Consider the following 27,100-nt stretch of genomic DNA (forward strand, 5'->3'; position numbering starts at 1 on the left):
TTTTTTCTTTTTCCTGTCATTTTAAGGCTTAAATCTGATCATCTTCTGATCTTGTATCTTTTGCAGAATCGAGTCCAGCGACCTCCCCCTGTTAGCTGCAGTGGCCAGCACTCACTCCCCCTATGTGGCTCAGATCCTGCTATGAGACTGTAATAATAGTGAGATCCTAAGGTGCCTGAGGAAAACAGTCAGACCTGGCTGGTTCCACTTTGGCCCCAAAAGCGGGGATCCATGCTCTGCAGTGGGCTCCTGACATGTTTTCCTGACCTGTGTGCTCGGGCTCAGTGGGATCTTTGAGCCTGAGCAGTGCATGTCTTTATGGACCACAGCCACAGCCAGCACCTCCCCTCACTACCACTGCTGCTGAATTTGGTGCAATGCTGATATTGCACCACAGGGAGGAAGCTAGAGACACAGTTTGAATGAGGCTCTGTGGACGACTGAAGCATCCCTGAAAATACCTTTTCCTGTTTGAATGTTTCTTTTAAAACAGGACTCTTTTTATTTTTGGACACAGAAGCCAAAGACTTTGCTCATTTTTCCAGCTGAAAATGAAACTTTAAGATAGCTACAGTAAATTAACAGTCATCTGCTTTTTTCTGTACAATCTTAAGCCCCGTCACATGAAATGACAGACTACAATTTTAAAGGAAACCAATGGACAATTTTAAATTTTACTTTGAGGTAAATATAATCGAGAACATTATCAATCTCATGTTGATTATGTTTTTTGTCTCTCTCCATGTATCTGTTTACAAGCCAAATGTCCCTGAGATATCTCAATGAAAAATTCAATTATTATTATTATTTTTTTGTTTGTTTTGTTTTGTTTTGTTTTTTTTAATTGCAATGTACACCTGATTTTAAAGCCTATTATTTGGCCATGGGGGTAATCAGTGCACACTTTGATTTTCAGTTCAACAAACTGGCTAAGAGTGACTTTGACATTCTTATCATAGGTACAGCACTACCTCAGATCTTTATATGGGCAGTGGATGACACATTTACATTTGCCCCATAGAAAATCCTGAGGTATACTTTTTAAGCTATTTTAATCAGCGGAATGTCAGTGTCAACTGTGTGCAGACTCTATGCTGTGTTCTTTAAAAAAGGGAAGGCTGTTTAATTCCTTAGGATGGACATTACAGAAAAACATATTTTTGCATCAAAAGGTGATTAAGAAGGGTCCCTTTCTACTGTGGAAACTGAAAACATGCATCATCTACATATATTTTAAAACCAAAATGCTGAAATATTTTCACACTTTTATAGCTTCGCCTCCTTTTTACGTGATGTTTACGGCTTCAACGTTTGCTGCTGAGAGAGGACTAGAGGAACACAGTAGGCCTTATAGTGGATATGTATGTATCAGTTAACACTATTTTCAAACATGCTTCTAAGACAGTTGTACCCATGAAACAATTATAGTAGCCCACTTTTATTTATTTTTTTGTTCTTTTTTGGATTTTCCATGTCATTGACAGATAAAATGACTTAGGCTTTATGCCACACATGCAGGGTGTGATTTATGAGGCATAAAAGGGAGCATGAGTTGATTTCCCAGCTTCTCTTTTTTTGGATTTTCTCCTGGGCATAAAGTGTAACCTGCAATGGGGCCAATGGGACATTATTTCCTTATTTTCATTATTGCTGTTTTGTCATGTGTTGACAGCATTGGGAATGATTATATACTTTTGGTGTTTGAAGAAAAAATTGGGTGAGTGAAAAATTCCCAAGCACTGCATTGTTCACAACAAACATTCAGTCAAAAGCAGAGGGTGCTTCTAAATTTTACAACTGTGCTGTGCTTTTAACCCAGTAAATCTGCCTTCATGGCAGCATAGAAAGACAGCATTTAATTCTACAATAGCCTGCTCAAATTCCTCTGACTGGTTTCTGGTGAGAAACCTTTCTGAAGCTCTTTGTTGTGTACAAGCAAGCGACATCTCAGTTTTCACAAATCTCACATAAAGATCGTGACGTGAGTGATTTGTCTGTAACACCGTGTTGATTGGCTTCAAATGCCTTGTGTTGGTACAAAAAGCAGGAATAGCTGGCAGCGTAAATGGATAGTGTTTGTTTCTTTTGTTGTGCAAATTAAAATCGCACCCTGAATATGACTCAAGTCTTAATGAAGAAGTGGCATGAATGCACCACAGGCTTCTGGAGAGCTCATTTTGCTGATTAAAATTGATATAAACATTCTTGTTACTGTACTGAAGATGCTCAGCTACATCGGCCTACATTTTGTACAACCCAGCCATGTTTAAAAGGTATGAATTTATATCTGCTTTTTCCCTCTTTGTATATGAATAAGTTATTTAGTTGCCCATGTAATGGTTCATGTAAACTGTACATACTCGGTTTATTTCCATGTATTTGTCCAGAATGTCTTTTAAGAGTCGTCTCCTCACATTATTTTTTCCCAATTTTATGGGAATGTTGTGCAATAAAGATGCTGATGTTGAGAATTTATGTGTCTCTGGGATTTTTTTATGCTACAGACTGAAATGGAAAAGTGGAAAAAAAGCTCTGGAAACTTTAAATATTGGAAAGGTGAATATAAAACGTTTTTTCCCAAAACTGAATTCCAGAGATCAATGAAATATAATTCAGATCCAGGTATTCATAGAGAGAGAGAGAGAAACCTTGGTAGCTGCATTGACAGCATGTACAGGCTGAGATATTTATGATACAGACCTGGCTCTTTTGCAAGATGCGGCTCCAGACCCTCGGTTCTTAACATCTCAGATTAGCGGCTCTGATTTCATGTCTTTTTTTTTTTCACCACAAACACTGAACCAGCTCTCAAGGAAGTAAAATTGTGAACTGGTCTAAGTTTTCTTGGTAATCTGATTTGGGAAGTTTTTTTTTTTCCTTATCTAATAATATTAATATCTAATACTGCTTTTTAAATTTTACCGAGTACACAGTTATTTATCCATTGTAATGTATGGATGCTGTGACTGCAAAGTAGTTCTGACTCCAATAACAGCATTTTTGTTGTGATGGGTGATTGTCTGACTGGTTGTGCTCAACATCTGGATCACACATTTTTATTCCAGCTTTGAATCTACCACCCTGAAACCGGTAGTGACTCCCCCCAGCTTCAAATCCTGGCGGTACAAGAGGCAACAGGAAACGAGCACACACACCAAAGTTATATAATAAAGAAAGGAGTGTCTTAAAAGTAAATGCACCAAAAGCAAATATCAGTGTCCCTCTTGTAGCAATGTAATCACGCGTGATTGGATATTTCAGAGGGTGATCCAAAAAAATATGGCATTTTTGTAACTTAGTCGTTTGCAGCACAAGTTTCACTGTAAAATGAATTTTAAAATAATATTTTTTTACTGAAGTCTTAGATCTAAATGTCTTGATTCAGTTTCTGATTTTAAACGGACTACAGGAATCCGATTATTTCATATTTTGAGCAGCAGCAGCAGAGATCTGACTCCACATGTCAGTGGGGGGGATCAAACTGCGTTTAAGTGCTGCTTTTAGTGCTCGGACAATTTAGCTCCACCACTTGTAAACGCCGGTTGTTACGCCGTTGACGCAGGACTTTAGGTTAAAGAAACAAGATACTATTTGCCTTTACAAAATAAATAAGCACTATTCCAACCCCCGCAGGGCTTTTTCTGCTACAGTATAACAAAACTATAACCAAGAGCTTATGCTGGACTAACATTAGTGAATATGAGCAGACGTCTTTTGTGGTTAGAATGTAAAATATAAATATATACAATATAAAACAGTACTTTAAATAGATTTTAATACTAATACTTTTCCACATTTACATAGGACTCCACCATTGGGTTTGTGTATTTGTGTATAGCTGAATATCTACGTCTCTGTACAAATATCTTAATATCTGCTTCAAGATTTCCTCAGCCAATATTTCCCAATATGTGTAAAACACATCAATAAACAAACATAAAGCATATATAGACTACTACTATACAGAAAGCTTTTAAATAGCCACCCTGCAGGTACAGCTGTGATTGAATATTAGAACATGTTGGTTATTTCCGACGGCGTTTGAACGCAGCTCCAGACAGATGTCGTAAAGTCGGATCGGCAGGAGGAGGGATCAAATCTGAACTCCTGCAGCTGACGGACGGCAGACACCGAGGTGGATATTTCCCAAAATGTACAGAACTCCAGACAGGAGGTTCGACTTTCTGTCACACTTCGGCGGCGTCTACTCTGTGTCGGACTCGTTGTAGTTTAAAGTGAAGTTGCTTTTTCCTCCCCGGAGCGTCCTGTCGGTGCGTTTAGGAGTAACTTAGCGTTCAACTCCATCCATGCTCGGCTCGGCGAGGACAAGATCCACGGGGATGTGAGTTTGTTCAGCCCGGGTCGGTTAGAGAGCAGCTAGGAGAAGTGAGATTAGCTAAAGGGGAACTAAAAGTCCTCAAAGTGGATTTGAGCCGAAGTTATGAAAATGACCGGAGCCATGGAAACTTCTTTCAAACTGGCTTTGAAGAAACCGCCTTCGCTGCGGACAGCACAGGTAAACAAAACAAGCGTTCCTTTATTTAGCCTCAACTGCTAATGTTAGCCTAAATCAAAGTGTTCACTCAGCTGGAGAAATAAATACTTTAATAAATAATAAATACTTTTCGGTAAAATCACATGCTAATTAGCACAAACACACAGTACCTGACTCCAGTAACAGTCTGTAACACTAAAAACGTTTACTATGCTGTTTTTATGGGCAAAGTCCTTATCAGATCAAACACAGCTCCAAAAAAAAACAAAAAAACTAAACACTAATTTACTACACCACACAGGACTAACTGTGTCAGAGCCTTCAGTGGTGCCCAAGCTGGGGTGCAGGGACTACACTGGGCCCTGGAGAGGGTGTCGGTGGTCCCCTACTGAATTGAGTCTAAAAAGTTTTAAAAACTTTAGGATAAAATGGGCTCAAGCCAGGGGTTGGGAGAACCCTCTCTCACCGCACTGCATTCTGGGCCTGCAAATACAGTCTTGCTAAGCAAAACATACCTTCACAGCTTCCCAGCACAGGACTTACGGCTAAGCCCGGGACATGGTCTGTGTAAACCTAAGTTTGAATGAGGCCAGTTGAATGTACTGAGTGCTGCTGTCTCCTCCCGCCTCCCTCCTCCCCTCATGAAGCTGTGGAAACACAGCTGGCTTGTCATTGCTTTAGTTACGCTCCCTGTCCAAAAATAGCTCACACCGTACTCCCGTCCATGTTCAGCTGCTGCTGATAGTTTTTGAGGCACATGCACTTTTCAAAAGTCAGAGTAGAGATAATGTCAGCGCTGTGTGACGCTTTCACAGAGCTCCCTTCTTAGGCCGCTGATCCTCTGTTTGTTTGTTGTGTACGTGTTTGGTAAAAACTCTTTAACACCTTCACAGTGGGCTTTTGTCTATGTTTGAGCAAACCATTACAACCATGCATTAGTCCACAAATATATGACACAAAGCAGCGAAGTGGTGATTTGGTAACAAACTCAACCTTATGCCTCTGAATTCAGTGGAAAACAGCTGTTTTTCTCACAGTCTTATTTTAGCCGAGCCGAAGACATACAAGGTGAAAGTTTCCGTGCAGCAATTTAAAAAGTTCAGGGCTGGGTTGGGCGCTTGAGTTGTGCAAATATTTTTCACAGATAAAATAATCCTCCTCATTGCTTGAGAACTGCTCAGCTACTGCACATCTGTGCCTGAAATCAAGGTGTGATGTTGCTACGTGGAAACCAAAGCCAAAGCCCTGCCTGAACAAAAAGGCGGCGTGTTCAGGTTTGAATCCCACACAGCACTGTGACTAATTAAACAGACTGTAAATGCTTCGAGATAAACGGTGGTAATGTTCACCCAGCATTAGGTAGCCAGTGGTCACAGACAGACAAATCATTACACTCTCAAATACCACTCAGTAAAACTAAACAGACTCCCCATCTTGTCTCAGTGTGACGTGAGACCCTGGTGCTCGTGGTTCTTCGAGCAGGCCTGTGGATGTACAGCTGTTCTGCCTCTTGTGTCTTATACAAATGTTTACATGTGTTGTGTCGTCTTCTGCCACATCACCAGCTGTTTTTTTTATTAAGTCTTGACCTGTGTATGAGAACAGACGTGTGGCCTCCAGATGCAGACTCAAGAGTTGACTTTCAGCTCAGGCCTTATACAGATGAACCCGTGATAAGGACCAAGGCTGTTACGGTAAATGAGTTTGATTCTCTAACTGGCATCTAAGGACTTTTTTTTGTACGAACTGGAAAGTAGTTGATTTGGGTTGGCAGCAAATACTCTTAAGTGGAACTGAAAGAGGAAAAGGAATAGTTTGGGAAAGTTTGCTGTTCACTTGTGGTAGATGAAGAGATCAGTGCTACTCTTACCTCAGCACATAGAGCTGCACATCTGGGAAATGTGCTTTGGAAATAAATAAGATGTAGCATGTTAATGAGCGAGCTTTAGGTGCTGGTAGATGTGGTTTGCTACCAATTAGACCAGTGGTCTCCGAGCCTGGTCCTTGAGAGCTACTGCCCTGCTTGTTTTCCAGATATCCCTGCCCTACCCACTGCTGATTACCTGGATCAGTTGTGTTCAGCCAATCAGAAGTTGGTAGGGCAGGGATAGTTGGAAAAACCTGCATTAGAAAGACATTGCGACTTGGATCTGACAAATAATTTGATACTTGTGATTTAATTTTAATCTTATTTTTTCCATGTTTTTTTTTTTTTTTTCTCAGTGTAAACATCCCAAGTGTGTTTCTGTTTGATTGTTTCATTTATTTTTCAAGCAAACTGAGTCACATTGCACTCTGGACACTTAAATGATATTGATTGTTGAAGCCCTGTTGCTGTGTCTATTATTATTAGTTTATTCCCCTGTCACCTTTTATTCAAAGTCTTTACAATAATCAGGTACTTTTCCTGGCAGTGAAAGTTGTAGATGTGCTGTAGGTACATCTGTCTCCTGTCCAGATGTTTGGCTCAGCGGGTCTCCCACCGCAAACTATATGCACCGTCAACTTTTCCCAGTTTTCCCTCCATCTTTTCCCTGTCTGCCCACCTCTCCCAGTGCCATCCAGATGCCCTGGTGGTAACAGACAACAAATCACATCAGGTGACTTATAATGGTTCTGGCGGCCCAGTACAGATCGGACATTTATGGGAATTCCAGCCGTAACAAAGCCACAGGCTCCTTGGGGAAGGTGCAAGTAAGGGAGAGAAAGGGGAACACACACTTAAGCGGTGACTTCTTGCTCTCCAAGCAAACAGTGAAGCCCTGTGAAGAGGATCGGAGATGCAGACCAGTGTGTGGTCCATGCTCTGCTCTTGGAGTGCATTCAAAGAAACACGTTTCAAAAGCAGCTGTGTTCATCTTAAGCAGAAGTTGGTGGTTTGCTGACGCAGCTCAGCAGACTGAAGTTAAAGGATAATGCTGCCTCTGTATTTCTTTCAACGTTCGTGCCAGTTGCTCAGCTCCACACACTTAGAAATTGGCTGAGCTAGATGATATATTCATTTTAATAAGACATATTATTTGGTTTTGTTATTTACCACAACATATATGTGCTCTATCAGGAATTCATCTCTGACAGATTTTGCCACATCAACTTGGCATAGACCAGTTTTCTGAGCAGGATTTGTTGTTTACTGCACAAAAATCTCATGGTAAAAAGTCTAATTGTGTACATTTCAAAACAGTTGGCCAGACTTAAACTCTACATTACACAAAAAGAGAAGTCAGACAGTAAAATATCTCCCCTGAGCTCAGGATGTGAAATTGAAGCCTTTTGGTTTGATGTGTTTCACTCTGGCTGTTTAAAGAAAAGAGGCCACAGAGGACCGTGGGAAACAGCAGTGAGCAGACCTGTGCGTGAGTGTGTGTGTATGTGTGTGTTTCTGCAGACCTCACACTGTATTTGTAGGAGCATATGTATGTTTATGCACAAATAGCTTAGTGCATGTGCGTTTCATGTACAGCTCAGTCAGCTTCTCTCTTGCTCCCAGTCCTTTTCCAGTTCGCTTTACTTCTCCCGTCTCCTGTGAGGTCGTCGGTGTGTTGCCCGTGCGGGACGCCTCAAACACACCCCCCCCCCCCGCGGTTTATTTCAGTGCCACACACAACTTCAGGACCTGCTTACGTCACAAGTAGATGGAAGTGAAGACACAGAACGCTGTCTGACACTAATCGTTAGAAAACAGTTTTTGTTGGTCGAAGATGCATTAAACTAATTTCTATTAAACAAAGCTAAATGTAGCTGCTGGCTGTGCCAAGTCGGTGATCTCATCCTCAAAATGTTTGGTTCAGGCTGCAAAACCCCAAAAGACTTAATTTACTTTCAAATCAGGCAGAGAAAAGGAGCTAGTTCTCACAAATGATGCCAGAACAAATCAATGTTGAATACTTGGCAGACTTCAGTGATGATCTGATAATCAGAATAGCGGGCTATTAATTTCCTGTTGAGTTAATCAAACAGGCGTTTCAGCTGTAGGCTAGCGTTCTTCAAACTGAATTTAGAGTGACTGAATGAGTTCATGTTTATTACTCAGCTCTTAAGACTTTAAATAATTTAACACTCAGAAACAATAAGTCAAGCAGATTTACCCAGAATTATTTCTGCTGCTCTTGAGAATGCCAGTTAAAGATGATGGTCAGTTTGACATTCAATATAATGTAATTGATACCAGATAAGTCTTTTACAGGCAAAAGAATATCCACTGAAAAGGGCAAATAAAACCATCAGTTTGGGAAACACTGACCTAAACAGACACTTTGTTATTTACAGTATATATGTTCCCATACTGCCTCACCTTTATTTAGAGACTTCCATCAATGTTGCTGACTGCAGAAGAGTTTCATACTACTAATAGGATCCATGTTGCTCCTATTTGTTTGCAGGACTTCATAGACTGCTTTTCTTTGCAGTGTGTCCATGCTGATATTGTCAAATAAGATAAATACAAAGAAGTGAGTACTCAGCTGCTGTTGTGGCCACAATAAGAGGTTAAGACCCCCTCCCTCCTAATGTTGGTTTGCTCGGTGTGTAAATACTTTCCATTCTGACGAGTGCTTTTGTAAAATGTGAACAAACATGCGTGTTCACACAGAGCTGAGGTGAAAACCAGTTAGTCACCATCGTCATCCTGACAGAGGCCTGAGGGCTCATCTTTGAAGGCTGGTTCAAGCTGGCTGTCTCTCATTTAAAGGAGACACATGAATATACGGATCAGCCTGCAATATTAGTCATCTCCATCTCTCTGTCCCAGACTGCTCAGAGTGAATGCAAATAAAAGTACATTTTAAAGTACATACTAATGCCTATTTAGTTTATATATATATATATATATATATATATATATATATATATATATATATATATATATATTCAAAATAATAGACAGAATCTCAGTTATTCTTTTGTTTAAAGTTAATATTGGTTTTTCTTCTTTAGTCTATTAGTTAGTTATTAGTTAGGTCAGGTTTGACTGCATCAGGACCGAGAGTGTATCAGATGTTTGTTGTGACATATGTCAGCTGTGAATTATGTCATACTTTCTCTTTGTTGATTTTTATCTCAGCCCTTTTAAATCTAAAGTGAAAGTCGTGTTTTAAAAAGCACAAACAACAGTTTTAGTGTTTTTATTTTTTATAATAGAAGTTATTTTTTAGATGTAGGGTTTCTATAGCTTATGTTTGGTGTGTGTGAGAATTTCTGCCAGAGTCAGAGGAAGGTCTAAGCGTTTGGTTGCTTTTCTGTGTTAGTGTCTCACGCTGTTGGATGACCTGATGTTTAGGCATCTGTTGTTATGAAACTGACGTGGTGGCTCTTCCTGTCAGAGTGGCATCTGTACAGTATAACCGCATTCCTCCGCTCATAGCTGACATGCTAGACGCACATGCTCTCAGAGCTGTGGGAACATGAATGAAAAGGAAGAGGACGTTAAGAAAAACAAGTCAATGTGTGTGCAAATACAGAGAAAACGAAGGGCGGAAAAAATACAACCAAAAAGTTGTAAGAGAATTGATACGAGACAGAAACAGGATTAGGAAGAAAGTTGTCGTGACAAATGAAGAATTGGGTGGGAGACCTAGAGGCTCTCACCAAATCCAAGCTGGAACTATTAATCTCAAGCAGTAATAAGAAGCGGGCTACAGAGGTCTGGTTAACTCACTTCTTCTCACTCCACCCCCCTCAGATTATCGAGATTTCAAGAGGTATCACTTGGAGCAGTTTATCAGATTTCACCCACTGGAGCCACAAAAAGCTTGTGAGGCAGGATTTTACAATTCTGAAAAGATCATATCAACAACGATTTACTATTGCTTTTGTTTTGACTGTTGTGAGGTGCAGAATAGAAATATCTGTCCTTGTTGGAAAGTAATCTTGCAGAAATATGTGCTTGCTTGTCTTTGATAGGCCGACACACTGTGTTTTCACTGGATAACCCTGCATATTATAATATATATATATATTTTTGTCCACCAGCCCTCTGCAGCAGGATTTGCACTGTGGCGAAACAGTGTGAAATGAACAAGGGGGGTGTGATTTTTGATGCAGGACTGATGTTGAGTCTGAACAAAGCCTTTTTAACTTCTGGCTGAGATGCTTTGGGATGGATGCACACCTGTTTTTGAGCAACCTCAAAGCTTCAATCTATAAACATCCTGAAACCGAGGCTGAGTTTTCCCAGTTATAGGTTTTAGTAAATCCAGCGTGATATAAACGCAACACGTCACACACGCACCTTCAGTACACACTCCCACACTCAGAAAGCACACACACACACTCACACGCCAATAGCAACATCAACAAATGAGAATGTGCCAACGAAACGCAGGGCTGAGAGAGAGTCGGAAATTTAAAGCATACAGAGGAGGCAGTGTGTGAAACGGAGAGAGAGGGGGGCACTGTGTGTGTGAGTGTGTGTGTGAGTGTGTGTTTGAATGGGCGAATAAACACAGCCTTCCCCTGACCCGGGCCACTGAAAGCTGCCCTTGTGGAGCCAATAAAGGCCCCTCCTAAGTGAGACAGACGCTAAAATACAGTCGTGACTCAAGTTTTACTGAGCAAGTTCTGAGCCTTCTCTGCTCTATGGTTTGTGGTTGTTGGTTAGATCTGTGACACTACTTCTCCACTGTGTATATGTCTGCTGCCTGGTGAAGCCTGAGAAACAGCACAAGGGCACCATGACTGTTTTTAAAACGCACTGTTATGTAGCCTGTTAAAATGTCAATTCATCACATCATGTATTAAAAGACTGAAGACTTTTTTTTTTTTTTTGTGCCTAGTTCACACAGTCAAAGTGACCTGCCTCTTCTGAAATGACACATTAAACACTCAGTTGAAATAGTGTTTTTAAATTAGATTTTAATGCCTGTTTGGCAGGACAGAGCTGCAGTATATGGATACAGAGAAAATTACACGAGGCCTATTCATTCAGTGATAGCACAGATTTATTTATTATTAAATTGGTGACATGAAAACATGGCGTTACTGTTAATGTTTCAGATGGAAAAATCTATGCCAGGGTGATTTGTTCTTCCAAACACCCTGCTTTTATTTTGTCACCATAACTCAGAACATCCTATAGACATCTTTTCTGTTTTATCTCCTAACAAATACTAGATGTATTGGCACAGGCAGTAATGTTTTCCAGATGAGGAATCAGAATGACTTCAGTCATCCCTGGACGTTTTGACTAGCACCATCATTTACTCCTTATTTATGGTTTTAGGGGAAACATCTCGCCGTGCTATCGTGCCCCCCTCAGGTCGAATTGTAATCATTTTGCTTAGCTTTTCACTTAGCCATATGATTATCATTCATTTCAGTTTATCAAGTGCTTTGAATTCTAACCAAACACTTTTTAAACTAACGTCATTCCCATCTGCCTCAGCTGGGCTGTGTATTTAGTGCTAATAAGCAAATGGTAACATTCAGGAAGAGAGTGAATATGGTGAACATTAAACCTGCTTAGCATCAGCATGTTGGCATTTAGCTCATAGCGCTCTTGCACAACCTCACATGGCCTCTAGCGTGCTAATGGCTCGTTTAGCTGCAGTTGGAGGACAGCACCTTGTGATATTACAGCGTTTTATAAACCAGTGGCAGCTAAATGTTTTATACAGCACTCCTTTTTTAAGATGAGGTTTAATTTTCACATTTACACTTGATTCTGTTTTCTGTATTGTGTCGGCAGAATGGACCTCAAAATGTACGGCACTCATGGTTGCTTTTGTACTGAAAAGTTCCTGCTCCGAAGTAGAAGCTTAAAAAGGTCCCTTATGAGAACGTTCTAAGAAATATTATAGTTCTCACTTCCTGCAGTTCCAACACAAAGATTCCTTTGGAAAAAAACCTTTGGACTTCCTTCAAAGGTTTTAAGAAATGTGAAAAAGTTCTTCCGGTGCAGAAGCATCTCAACTTTTGCTATCAATACTCAAACAAATCTCACGCCCTCCACTTTGGGAACCACAGCTATAGACTTAGTAATTAGTTAATTAGTATTTAGTTATATCTAAAATACTGCAAATAGAATAATCAGTCATACATTACATACATTATAATCAGTCATCAGCAGCTGCACCAGCTTAGAGCCAGTTGCGTTTACTCACTTAATCCTTCTAAGAAAAGTGATAATTGGTAGTAATTAGTTGTAGCTCACTGCCACAATCATGCAATGAGACGACGGCGTTGCTAATGCCAAATGTTTGACTTTTAAAAACCTGTCTAACCTTTATTAACAGTTGGTCACAACAACAGCTGGCTTTGGTCCTGCTTGGTATTGTCTGAATGTAAACACATCAGCTTTTCCTGTGGGTGCCATCAGCCTCGCAGCCCAGCAGCCAAAGGTTCCCAGGGCGAGCATGCATGCAGTACAGCTGCATTCCACGCAGGACAGCAGGCGTGAACGGGCAGATACTGTGAGATCTGACCTGTTTCATTTTCAGGGAATGCAGACTGACGCTACAGGTGGGCTCCACCTGCAGGGTTAACTTGAGATTTTAAACATATGTAGGTCATTTGCTTCCATCACAAGGCAAGCTGTTGTGTCAAATAAATAAATTGTTAAAGTAAAATACTTTGATGAGTTTGAATGCAGTGTTGTTTAAATAAGTCTGTTATTTTCCCAATATCTCGAGGAATATTTGCACTTTCCTTATATTTAGGTATCTGGTTGGTGCAGCCGTTGGTGTGTGGTTTATTATAAGATCTTCATTTCTGACAATGACAGGAGTCAGAAACCTCAGTCAGAGGTGTCATTCCCTGCCAGATGCTGTGTCTGTGAAGTGAGCACCTGCTAGAACAGGAATTGAAATAAAGATAGAGGAAGATGGTTTTCATGCTGTGATTGGATAAACAAAAAGAAAGTAATATTAAACAAAAGAAAATGAGTTATTTCGTCTGGAAAAGTTTTTTCCTGTTTTGTTTTCTCATGACAATTTTCTTTTAAAATATTCTTAATGTTACATAACACCAAAACATGGCGCTCTCTTAAATGAATGATTTTTAAAGTTGCTGTTCAGATTTACAACTAGCAGTGTGCAGTGCCACCAAAAACCCTTCGGTCTTGGCTGTTTGCTATTTTAGTTCTGTGTGAGAAGAAGTAGGCCAGGAAGCAGCCTGTGTAAGAACCTGTTGCCACAGTACTCTTTAGGCACTTTTATGAACTTGTAAAACTGGTCTGCAATGTGTGTTAGAAAAGGAAACCAGCAGATACTTACATGTCCTGTGAATGTGCTGTACTGTACCAAATCTCTGCAATACACTGAATTGTTAAAATTCAGAAAATTTGTAAAGCAGGAAGAATGTTTTTAAAGGAAAAGCCATGTGAACTGTCTTTATGTAACTACATACATTTTCTTGTTCTCTAGATACTGATTTAAAAACTGTGAGACAGCATGTGTAAAACCTGTGGTTCATTAAAGTGTTGAGCTCTTGTCCACATGCAGCTTCTTTCAGATAATGCCTGGAATATGTCCAAATGGACCTGCCATAACAACAACATACCCTCCACCAAACTGCACTTTAGAAACACAAAGTAATTATTTCTTTGTTACACACCTGTAGGTTCTTGCATTTCTGACCTTCAGGACTTCAAATACTCTTGTTTATTCCCACACTAAAAACCCTGCTCCCTGTGTGGGGTGGGTTTCAAACATGCTGCCCTGTAAACCCCTCAGAGAGGCGGCTGTAGTCAGCAGCAGCAGCAGCAGCAGCAGCGTTCCTTATGGGAGCCAGGCAGTGCTGATACACGAGGGAGCACTAGCTGGAAAAGAACTGCTGTGCTTTCTTATTTGAAACTTGTAGCTGCTGCTTTGTGTTGCCCATGAACAGGTTTTCTCCAGAGGCCTGAAATATTGTCATTGATTTCTGTTGAGACGAGTCAGGACGTCGAAGACTTTGCCGTTTTAAAATGCTTGTGTGTGTTATTTCCGCTGTCTGTCTGACCGGTCTATGAGCTGGTTGTGTAAAGCAGTACTACACACTGATGCAATATGAAGTGATTTAGGGGGGTGACTAATTCACATTCACAAATTAAAATGGATATAGCTCCCTAATCAGCTGTTCTCTGGTTTCTTCAGTGTCAGTAATTATGATTATGATGTTTGTGGCGACTGGGAGTCTTCAGTGGTTTTTTGTTTTTATCCTTAAACTGTCTCTCAGGGAAGTCGTCACCCAGTTTTTGCATTTGTAATCCAGAAAATATGGCAAATACTCAAAACAGTTAACCTTTATATATTTAGTTTTTGTTAAAGCCATGAACCCTGACTTGTCCAGTCAATGTAGTCAAACATTCTTTGACCTGGTTAGTGTCTTTTTGTTTTTTAGGTTTTTTGGAGTGCTGCCTTTCACATGGTTTTCATGGGTTTTTTGGAAACAACATTGTGTTTCTTGGCTGAGTGCACAAGTAGAGGGTTGCAGTGTTTTGGGCACTTGTCTCCCCCCTGGCCCCAGGATTGACCGATGAAAACAGGCACACAAACAGGATGCTTTAAATTAAGGAGTTTCTTGGAATGATTAATGTTGAGCGCCAATTGAAAAACAACCTGTGCTTAAGTCTTCAGTTGTCAGTAGTTGTTATAATTACCAATCAGCACAAGCCTAGAAGGTAATACAAAGCGGCACACCTGCAACACACCCTCCAGTACTTTGTGTATGTTCTTTAACTTCAGCTGGGGGAACCATAGAAATGTACTCTCACTCAGGGGTTCTGGATCAGTTACTGTTATTCTTGTATGTGTTCACACATTTTTAACCATGACCTGTTTCTGACATTGTTTTTTTTTTTGGTGTAAGAAAAACAGAGTCAAATAATGTGCCTTTGTGGGGGCCTGAAGTCCTTGAGTGTATAATCACAAAAATCTTTTTGAGCTGGTGAAGTTCTGGTGCAGAATATGGCCCTAACGTTCCCTTGTTCTGTTTCTTTACTCTTATCGAAGACTTTGAAAACCAGAAAATATACTATATATATATATTTAGCATTCTTTATAAAGAATGACTCAGATTATTAATCAGTTACAGAAAAAGTTTTCTGTTATGATTAACCTGCATGTTAATACTTGAATAATTGCTGCAGCTGCCTGTTTTCTCCCCCATCTTCTTATTATAATGACATTTTTGGGGTAAATCGTATATGAGACTTTAGTGTAGTTGTCATGGGCTCCTGTTGCTGGTTTTACGTTAGCTTGGTTGGAAAAAGCTGATGGCATCGAATCAAAATCTGATGAAAGTTGTGTGGTTGTTTGCTGATGGTGCCAGACCACTGTTACTCAGATCTGATTGAACCACACTCCCGCAGTTCTGATGAAGCAAGTTAGCAAAGTTTTTCAGTATTTTTTTTGTGCTTTAGTCGTCAGTGTTATATTTATTATTATAGAGAAATATGTAAGATTGAAATCCCAAGTTCACATTGTTCCATTACATTGTAGTTAAAAAGATACATGAAAAAGATCTGATGGCACTGTGGTAAAGGGAGATGTACAGCACAGTGGGTAATGGATACCAGTAATCTGCGGTTGTTTTTGCCAAGTCTGCCACTTCCCCCACCACTCGGGCATATTCCAAGATTTTTCTATGCAAAAATTGGATCTGAGTCTGGATCCTGAGTTTATGGATCCGTCAGTCACTTATGGATCAGAGAGGATACCTTCATACCCAGCCTGCATCAGCTGTCCATTTGAAAATGACTGCCTGTCAGCTGCTCCTGTTGAGTGTGATTGAGTCTGCAGTGCTGACATAAGCAGTGTTGTAGGAGGCCCCTTGTTTGGCAGATCCCACTGTGGAAACACTGAGTCACTGTCCACATCACAGCACTAAACCCCGAGCTGCTGACCGGTGTTTGCCCCGACACCTATGTATTCTGTAAACAATACCAGGGTGCAGGTATTGTAGCAGCACGTTAACCAGCCTCTTTGAATAAAACGACAATGATTTCAATTGTTCATATGTAACAGATTTAGAGAGCAAATGAGAAAGTTGTCTCCCTTCTCCCTTCTGTGTTATGCTTCTCTTTTAAAAATTATAAATGGAGTTAATATTATCCTCCTCTGTCTCTACATGCCTCACACACAGTGAGTGAGTGCAGCAACTTACCTGTTTTGTAATATAAACTAACAGAGACACACTAATCTGCTGCAGGTGGAGCTAAGTTTGGAGCCAGAGATAAGGGATCACAACAATGTGCTTTGTTAAGTCAAAACAAGATTTTGCTACAAGGACTTGTACCGACAACATTCCTGTCTGAGAGACTGATGATGCAAAACCAGTTTGCTTCACTTTCTCAGATGCTTTACAAGAATGAAGCCAGGCTGGAAATGATGAATGTAGATGAATGATGAATATATGCTGTTCTCATTGGTTCAGAAAGTGACAAATTGTATTTGCTTAAATGTGCCTGGAATACAGTTTTACATATAAAAGTATTAAAGTACAGTGTCTGCAGGTTTGTGCATTACCCCATCTAGTGTAGCGTGCATGGAATTCAGCAGTATACACCTGGAGGCAGAGTTGCTGCGCAACAAATAGTTATCCTGAGTGGGAATACATGAAATGGTTTGTTCCTTGTTCCTTGAAGCAGAAGTGGTTTGGTTTACAAGAACATGGGTATTAATGTTGTGCAACCTGCACGATGTAGTGATAAAATACCTGCTAACACAATATTTATAGTTTGATTACTGAGCTATTTATTTTTACTCGCACTCTTTCACTCAGTCCCTGGTGTGACAAGTTTTTAATCACTTGCTGACGGACTTTCCCGACTTTCATTCATTTCCCTCAGTTTGCTTGTTTTATTTGTTCATTTTTTTAACAATCGTTAACTGCTTACTCACTCACCTACGCACCTTTTCTTTTGTCTTTCATGTACAGAAAGTCATTTGAATACTCACTAAGCCATTCTCTGGATCACTCGTTTGCTTGTTCCTCCAACTCATGCAAAAACTAGTGGTGTGTACACCTGCACAGCCTCTTTTGAACCATTGCTGTCCAGTAAGACTCATGTACATTGTGTGTTTATATTAACATCGCCTCTAACTGTAAGGCTTTACAGGAAACAGTCGGATTGTCGGCACTTATCTGTCAATAATACACAATACAACAAATCTAACAAAGCATAGTTCACTTGTAAGGCCCTCAACGTATTGAAGGCCCCCCCCCCTCCCACTTGCAGCTTCTGTGCTCTCTTACCACAGATTTCCCCTATAAATGACAAATGCAAAAGCTTGTTGAAAGGTTTTAAAGGAATGCAGAGTGGTCACCTCTGGAATGATGGGAATGTGACAGCTGGATTCACTGAACTTCCTTCCTGCTTCACCAACAAGATTGTTTTTAATAATGAATGAGGAATTCATAAGAGAAGGCTCACCCACTCCATACATGGGTTCCCACATGAACGTTATTTAAAGCAGTATCCTTATAATGCTTTTGGTGAATATGTGAGTCAGAGCAAAGGTATTGTAAAAAAAGAAATTAGCACAGAAACAGGAAAACTGGATTCACAAAAGTAGAGATTGTCAGATTAACAGGACGTCAGTTACAGGACTTAACAGTAATTATTTTAGTAAACACGAGAGCTTACATTTGGACATTTCATTAATTGATTAATCAAAAAAATAAATAGATTTAACCTTCAGCTATTTTGCTAATCGATGAAATGTTTGAAGTGATCAGAAAATCTGTGGTTATAGACTGTTGGTCTGACAAAACAAGACACTCGAAGACTGGAATAAAACAGCTTTGGGCCTTTTTGTACATTTTAAACAGCCCTAGTACATGTGCACATAATCAATAATGAAGTAAAAATTACAGCCTGACAATAAATGAACAGGTTAGAGGGAGACTTTTGTATTAGCAATACATTGGCCTCAACCAGGCTAATAAATAATAATCTTTAGTTTGTTTAGAAATAATCTGAGGGATCACAAACAGTCGGCTCTAGTTGAAGAGTATCTACACATAATGTTCCACCAAGGGCACCACCAAAGGAGTAGCCTGGACCAAAGATACTGTCAATATTTGCTTGGTTACGGATCAAACAAAATGGCAGACGTAACAATGTCAACGCCAGCAACGGAACAGCAAATAGTTAGATTTTTACATGAGCTGCCAGATTAACTGAAGGTGTCGTTTTCATTTATGGCTGCGGTTTAATTCTAAAGTAATCACATTGCCATTATACAGCTGTACATGCTGCTGTGGGCGTAGCGTGTGACACAGTCGACAGTTCTCACACACTTTTGTCAGGTCAATCTCAGCCTGTTCTTATCAGACGGTTGTGCAGTTTGAACTATAATCAACAGGTTCATGTAAGCACAGGTTAAAATCTGGGCCATATCCCATCAACACTCAAGTTTACAAAATATCCAAAGTCATGTGATCAGTTAATCTGACTCATGCGAACTGGAAAGCTTCTCTCAAACTCTTCAAATGTCACTCCATTGATTGGCTTTTGGACTGTAGGTGATTGCCAAATGATTACAACTACAGTTCTCATCCTGGATTTCACCTTTTAATCTAAATTGCTGCTGTAGGAAGAAACTATAGTCCTAAAATCAATGAATTCAATACCCTAAAGCTGTGGATCATTTTGATGATGTGATTGACACTTCTTTTATTTTCTACTTTCAGTTTTACTACTGTAACACTAATTACACGTGTGCCAACTGTAATATAAGAATGAGCTCACATTATTGGTACATTGGTGCAGCATGCCACTTATAATGTGACATACAACTACTCCCGTTTATCACGATGATGTAAATTCTTAACTTTTATGCTTTTAGTTGAGCCCTTTAGTTGAGTGTTGGTAAAATGTAATATTGAAAAATCAATGTTCTAGTGGAGAGTTGCTGCACAGAGACAGGTAGCCTGTTATAGCTGCCCTTTTAAGCATTTCACACTCACCTTTCCAGGGAGACCCAATAAAAATCTGGTGCATCTTGCAAAACTAAAAGCTATCTAAACTTTGCATTCGCTGGCGGCTAAATTGATTCACCACCAATAAAAAAAAAAAAAATCTATTCACCTGTCAGTGCTTTCCCCACCCACCATGAGCAAAAGTCTTGACCTGGAAAGTAACTTTGTCTGCTTCCAAGTGGAGGCCCTGGTGCCCACTCAGTCCAGTTTATTGATACATTAGATCAGCCTCAATTTGCCAATTTGCATAATTCACACTAAGTGTTGTACAAATGTGAGGGGGTCTGTGCATCGTGGGAGGAGGGCTGTTGACTCAGCAGCTGTGATGGCAGATACAGGCAGATCTCCAGCCAGTTACAGGCAGGCTGGTTGTCGGTTTTTACCTTTGCGATCTGATTGAATTTTGCTCATTTACAAAGAAGTAAACATTTTTATTATTACATTTTCTTTCCACCTACAGTAACAGTGGCCATGAAAGAATTGAAGGGTTTATCTCTTGTCACGAGGTTTGTTTGTTTGTTTATACAGTGTAACGTCCTTCTCCAAAACAGAAAACACTTTAAAAAGCTCTCAAGGTTTTGCTTTATTTCATTTGCTTTATTCATTATTTCAGTTCTTTGCCACCACTTTAGCAACACACTCACTGTGCTCTTCTTTTTCACTTTGTGGCTGCATGAATTTTGTGTAACCTGGGAAACAGTGCTCTTGTGAAATATATGTTGTTAGTGCTCTTGAGCAAGGCAGTTAACCTTCAGTCTTTCCAGTTAATGTACTCGGCATGCAGACGCTATGCTTGTCTAAGAGCTGAGAAAGTTTCAAGTATCTAGACTGTAGTCATTATATCTACACAGATAGACCATTCACTAGAAGGGATTTGTGTGCTTTGGTGTGTGTGCTTTGGTGTGTGTGTGCGTGTGTGTGTGTCACATAGCTTGAAATTTAATGGCGTAACTCAGGTGATAACATGGTGCACTGGCTTCTGATGGTTGACTCAGCATGACACACTGGTATTTTCCATGCAAAGATATTCAAAGTACATGTGAATGCTAGCACATACCCACGTGTTGACGTACATGCTTCTTTTGCTCTCGGTAAGAGACATCAGAGCAACTACACTTGGATAAGAATTTCATCTAAAGACCGTAAAGCATATGGAGACATTTTCTCAGGGTTATAATATGTTTTAAAAATCATTCATGAAATGTGTTGGTTTTACTTTAACATCTGTATTAAATGTGTACCTTCTAGTCTATTCTAAAACTTTACTGTGTCCACTCTGCATAAAATCCCTCATCAGCTCCTGTGGCCTCCCAGCTCCAGCGTAAATGCTGGCTTTTTGGCCCTAGACACCATTTATAGGAAACCTTTAAAGGATGATTGGTGGTTTTTCATCTAACCAAGAATAATGAAGCATACTTACAAGTCCCCTTTCTTGAGTGTTAGTTGTGGTTGAATTTTACTGATGTTTGTTCTGCTCTCACTAGAGAAACCATGCAATCCAGGTTCACTTGGTTCATACATGACCTGAGTCTCGCATGAAACCAAATTAAACAATAGTGGGAGGGATTGTTAGACCCTTGGTGTTTTTTTGTTTTTTTTTCTCTTTGTAGTCTCTAGTCAAAGTTTGAAAGAATAGGATTACGCTGCCTGGCTCTGTTTTTGATTTATGGCAGTGCAGCGAGTGTGAGAAGCAGAGCTGCCTGTCTGAACAGATAGGTGAAAGAGATCAGCTATCAGTTCCATAGCTTAGCTGTGTGACACCTGCCTGTGGCTATGAAGCCATGTACACCGCAGTATTCTGTGTTAAGTCTCTAACGTCTGCTGCAGATGTAAACCTCTCATGCGCTGCACAATCTGTCAGAGACAGAGACAGGAGAAGTTAGAAAAGCAGAAGCATGAAAGATAAATGTGGTTAAAACTGTGTGATGAAAATCTCAGTAGCTCAAAGTGTGGAACTCTCAGAACCTATAGCCCGAATAATTAATATTTACTGTTAAATGTTTACCGCAAGTAACAAAGGTGCAGTGTGTTCCCTTGTCATGAAATGATAGATGAATGCTGATGATGAGGGAGTGGAAAACATTTCTGAAATTGTCTGAGATGACTTTGAAATTCGTACAACCTAATAACGAGTTAGGGCAGGAAGTACAATATAATTAGTGTTGATGAAACATAAACCTAAGTCATGAGTTGGAACTTTTTTTTTTAATTTATGGGTCATGATAGAACAAAATGTAATTTCCCTGTGTGTCAAATAATGAGGCTGATATTGATGGTGGGCTGCATCGCTGTGACTTCCAAGTAGCCATATTGACTGTTCTCATCAATAAAACATGACAGTAATGACTTACATCCGACTGATTTCCTTAGCCAGTGTTTGATTGTACAGTGGAAAGACATATAAATACTGTACCTCAGTGCAACAAAGAAAGCATAAAATGGAAACGTGTAAGAGTTTTTATGCCCTTTTTCCTGCTGCCAGAGTAAGTTCCTTGCAGACAAGAAAGAAAGAAAGAAACTTCCTATGTCTACTTCATTCATTTTAGTGAAAAAACTGTAGCTAAGGCTACATAAATGCATAAATGGTCAGACTTTCCATTTCTGTGTGTGGCAGTGTTTTTGTGTGTATGTGTGTGGCTCTTTGGTTTGGCGGGTGGATTAATGGCAGCTGGCGTGGTGCTTTTAGGGCCAGACTTACTCTTCACCCTGCTCTAGTAGGAGTAAAGAAGGAGCAGACATTCCCAGTACAAAGTCAGAAATTATGGTACACAAACTAAAAAGTGACAGTTTCAGCTTTTTATCTTGTTTTGCACAAAGTGATGCAAAGTGCTGGCATCCTTCCTGGGATGGAAGCAGAGATATTATAAATCTATTCCTACTTGCTCTAACTAATCATCATCTATACAGAAGGTGTATCTATTTCAGTTTCACTGTTTTCTCCATGTTTTGTTGGTGATTAGACAAGCATGTAGGGTAACTGTAGCTGTCCAATTTATATGCCGCAAGTCTGAGGCAAGCACAAGTTTCTCTTTTCTGGTCACGACCGATGCCTCTCACTGCTCACGCTCCCTCTTTTCTGCTGTTTCCATCACCCACTCCACCACTGGCACCACGACTGTCGTCACGGTGCTTTTTATGAACCCAACTCCAGTTTTCGTAGCACGGAAACCCTGAGGATTCCAGGCCTTGCGCTGTATTTGTTTCCAGCATTGTTCCTTAGTAGGCGTTTGCCAGTGTCGCTCCATGGTTTCATTGATTTGCTCAGCAGGATGTTATTGTGCAGAGAAAAAGTCTTTCAGGCTTTTTGTGCAAGACGTTTCAAACCCATCTCTCCAACCTGGGTTTGATCCTGGAAATAGTGTCTTTTGAGTAGAAAAGAGACTGAGCTGTGTGTAAAAAGATGTGCCCTTGAAACCTCCAAACCAGTGATAAGGCTGTGCTGCACAGTGAAGTGGGGGATTGTCACTGAGCTTCTGTGTTCTATAGATAAAGATCCTGCCAGGAGTTATGATACTAAGAGATCATAGCTGACTCAACAAGCCCCCGGGTTTAAACCATTAGGCTTTAGGCATATTAACATTATATCATGATTGATGTTAAGCTTTTACTTGAGCCTTTAAATGTCTGCTAGGGAGATTATGCTGCTATATACACACTGAACAATGACCAAGGGTATATTTTTCTCTGCTTTTGGTATTTTATTTAAATCCAAGGTGATGATGTTCTATCTAGAATAAAAGTCTAGCTTTCACTCGTAGTTATCCAAGTGCAAACAAGAAGCATTAGTTGAAGCATGGTGGAAATAATCACCATATTATTATAAACGCAGACGTTATTAACTGTTATTAGCGCATATTAGCACACACAAATACAAATGAATACCAATAATAAATAAAGCACCCAGGTGTGGTTAATTTGTGACTGTTGTACAGCTTTTTCAGGGGCAAAAAGGTCAAATACATTAGTTTGATGGTATCATATGTAGTATACTGTAGTATATGTAGTATGTAGTAGTATGCAGATGTATATCGCACATTGTTAGTTTTGCAGTCCCTGGGTGGAGTGCAGCCCCTTCACCTGCTTGACATGACTTTGCTTTAAGCAGTAATTCTCTCTCTACCCACCCACACACTTAGGTTTAGGGTATAAATTCCCATCTCGTGCAGCCAGTTTGACAGTTTGACATTGTTTGGTTATATATATATATATGTATGTGTGTGTGTGTGTGTGTGTGTGTGTGTGTGTAATGTGTATAATGTGTCTTTTAAAATACTGATACATTTCTCATAGTTTTTTTATTTGGGGTTCTTTTTAAATGTTGGAGCGTATAATGTTTTTGGGGCACGTTCTAAATCTTAAAATATATGTTTTTTTTGGATATAATGTACATATAAGCGTGTAGGTTGCTGGCGCTCGAACGTGTTATACTACAGTGTAGCACATTGTTGACACAGAGGCTTGACGGAGTCAGTGCTCTATGTAATGTTCATGTTAAAGGCTGGTTATGCAGGCAGGATATTAGCCAGTCTGTTTGTTCTGCCAGCTTGAAGGGGCGTTTTGTATCATCTGTCTACAATATCCGCTCTGTGTCGGTGACGGATTCGATGGGCATACTGTGCATTCTGGCGGAGGTGGGAGTGGGACGGCTGAACTCTGAACAAAGACAGACTCAGCTGGAGACGAGACCCGACTCCACCTGAAAAGGCAGTTTTTCACAGAGAATCAGTGGGAGGATTTGGAACCCGGCAGCATGTTCTAAAGGTTTTCTTGCCACACCAGGTGGATGACCTACTGTACAGCCTGCACACTGCATTTTTCTTACTCATGTAGGAGCGCCCCATCGTATCACGAGTTCTATGTGAATAGACCAGCTCTTGATGGGAAATGGAGAAATGTGGTGGGTGGGACAATAGTGTCTGTACTGTAGCAACTTGATTTTGTATGACTGGTCTAGCTCTGTGTTGCCACAACATGTTTATGTATGAGTAACAGGCATATTTTAGCAGGCCACATGTCAGAATGTCAGCACCCTGCATGCTTGAAACACACACACTAAACTACTGTTACTGTAAAATGTGGATAAAATAGCGTCACCAAACGAAGATTGTTGTTGTTAAAAGTTGTTAAAATTAACCAGTTCTTCTTAAATGAATTGCCAGTGTCACTAAGCAGATGTACATGAAAGGACCATGTCTCATTGTGTTGTGAGAGTGATGTTCCTGCCAGGAGGTGGCAGCAGCTCTGTAGTTACCTGAGTCACACACGTGCCGTCTGTCGGCACACACCAGAACAAGCACAGCAACATTTTTATTATATTTTTTTCAGTTAGTTGCAAACTCTCTGTCCTGAAAGAGTTATACTTTTTTTAGGGACACGACTCTTTTGTCTTGACCGACAGCTGCACCACTTTGTCTGTGCTCATCTGCAGTGGAGCCATGTGCAGCTTCTAAAAATACATGAAAATCTGCTGCAACAAAAAGTAACTTGCTTTGTTTGAATAAAACAGTGTTTTGGTTTTGATCATCTGAATCAAACTTGTCACTTGAAAGTAATATCACAGTAATATTTCAAGAATTGTAATAATTTGAGAAACATCCAGCTATTTAGGAACATAAGGCCCTTCAGCTGAAACCTCAAACACATATTCTAAATGTATCTCATCTTCAGAAAGTGCAATAAGCATTTTATAACAGACACATATTGATAAAACACTATGGCCTCAGCTGGTGATGAATTAATGGAGCTCTCTCCTGAGGTTGTGATGGGGTCATCAGGCCACCAGGGAGACAGGCTAAAGGTCAAAAGTCACTGAGGAAGGTTGGACTGGACAGTGACAATACAGACGTCAGGTTAATGATATGAAGCTTTTATGGTTGCACATGAACATCATCTACTTTTGAACATAGTATTGATTTGGCTATTTGCTATATTTAATCAGGTGCATCCATTACGTTCTTTAGATAATGTGAAGCAGACCATTTTAGTTAAAGCAATTCCTTCCCTCGTGTAGGCAAACAAAAAAAACGAAAAAAAAAAAAACGACCACAGCCGCCACACCCTTAGTTCAAGTCCAGGCACCGTCTATATGTGTTCAGGGTACAGAGAGAGATTGACGTGGGCTGTGCAGCGATCGTGTTACCATCCTCTCTCTGGGAGATCACAGATTGAAACGACAAAGCAGAGATCCCCTCCTTGGACATCCTGCTATCTATCTGTCTGGGCCTATCGATGACCTGATTTACGCTGATCAATACATGAAATGGGGGCGGTGGCTTCATGGGTATATGTTAGCAGCAGCTGAGTCACTATGTGCTTGGTTTTAGCTTTGTTTTGACATGTAGGAAAGTGGTGCATTTATAAATCCAGCTTTCTTTGGGTTAGACTTTGGAACCATGTTGTTTTACATATATCCATTCGTAGACCAGTCCTGCAACTTTATGTGACATGTTTTGGTTCAGATGGATTCCCCAGATAAATTCAGTCAGATGACCCCAGGAAAACATCATGATAAAGATCAGTACTCAAGCTTGAGGCAAACTTTGCTAATTGTGAAGTCACTATTTAAGCAACAAGGGCCAATTTTCAAGGCTCAGAGTAACAGAGACAAGGAGGGGCTTTACATAGTTTAAAAAGCTTTTGGCAAGTTTAGTCAGCTGATTACTTGACTGTTGGTGAGATATAATAAGCAATTTAAAGACATTATCATTATTAGGTTCAGGAAAACTGTGATGCACTTTTTGCTCATTTTCAGAAATTTTACAAACTCAAAAACAGAAATAATAAATAGTGATATTTTTACTGGTAGATCATACAGAAGCATTTATTAAAGATCTGCTGTAGCTGTTTCAAAGCTGTAAATTGGCTCCAACGAAAACTTTCTAAACTCAGATTTAAGGTTATTGTGGAGAAAATTTCCTTCTCCAGCAAAATGTAAAAACAGCTTCTGGTATCAGTCTGTACCTATGTTGCTCTGCACACTGAAGGTCAAATAACAGCAGGGCAATCTACTTAAATATGTAACTCCATGTTTTATCTATTTCTCTGTTAATAGACCTAAATATTCCTAACCTGCGACCACATTTAACGTACCCTGGGACACACTAACAAGCACAGGTGAGGTGGTATTGGAGTTGTCTTTTTTAATCTGAGCTCCCACGCTAGCAAGACGCCTCAGGCCTGAATGTCCTGACATACTGTACACACACTTCCTGCACATGCACATACACACATGCACGCTCAGCAGCACGACAGGAGTTGCCTGCTGCAGCAGTTTGTTGTGCTCACTAACCCAGTTAACTGTGATTTAAAGTCAGTACAGTTCTACTTCCTCACCACTGTGAACCAGGCTTTTCCGGGCCAGCTTGCTGCTCCCTGTCTCTGTCTCAGGATTATTAAATGGAGATTACAAGTCTCACTGCAAGGCGGCTGACCGGGTCAAACTCCCTGTCCTTCTGGGTGTTAGCTCGAGTCCAAATCGGTTATACGGTAAATACTGTGCTTAAAAACCATGAAACACCAGTGAGTATTCAAGCACCGTGTCACCAAACAGTAACAGACGGATATTCCCCCGATTTCATTACCTTTTTCTTTAATGTTTAATCACAATTAAATTAGAATTAATTAGTGAATCTTCTCCTTCCTTTCTGTTCTCTATTTTATTTCTCCGCTCTCTGTTCATACCATCCATTCCTCCCTTCTCACCCT

General features: G+C 40.1%; 2 protein-coding genes across 5 annotated transcripts in view; both read left to right on the forward strand.

The window, feature by feature from the left end:
• Positions 1-2,471, forward strand: part of fnip1 (folliculin interacting protein 1) — a 33,901-nt gene extending 31,430 nt beyond the window's left edge. For all 4 annotated transcript variants that reach the window (XM_026328028.1, XM_026328029.1, XM_026328030.1 and 1 more), the window contains one exon: positions 67-2,471. In XM_026328028.1, the coding sequence (XP_026183813.1) occupies positions 67-145 (79 nt within the window). In that variant the 3' untranslated portion in view covers positions 146-2,471. The remainder of the gene's footprint in view (positions 1-66) is intronic.
• A 1,636-nt stretch (positions 2,472-4,107) lies between these two features.
• Positions 4,108-27,100, forward strand: part of rapgef6 (Rap guanine nucleotide exchange factor (GEF) 6) — a 117,338-nt gene continuing 94,345 nt past the window's right edge. The window contains exon 1 of the mRNA XM_026328026.2: positions 4,108-4,516. Within this exon, the coding sequence (XP_026183811.1) occupies positions 4,442-4,516 (75 nt within the window). The 5' untranslated portion in view covers positions 4,108-4,441. The remainder of the gene's footprint in view (positions 4,517-27,100) is intronic.

Source organism: Mastacembelus armatus, chromosome 14 (assembly GCF_900324485.2).
Source record: "Mastacembelus armatus chromosome 14, fMasArm1.2, whole genome shotgun sequence".
NCBI classification, from domain to species: domain Eukaryota; kingdom Metazoa; phylum Chordata; class Actinopteri; order Synbranchiformes; family Mastacembelidae; genus Mastacembelus; species Mastacembelus armatus.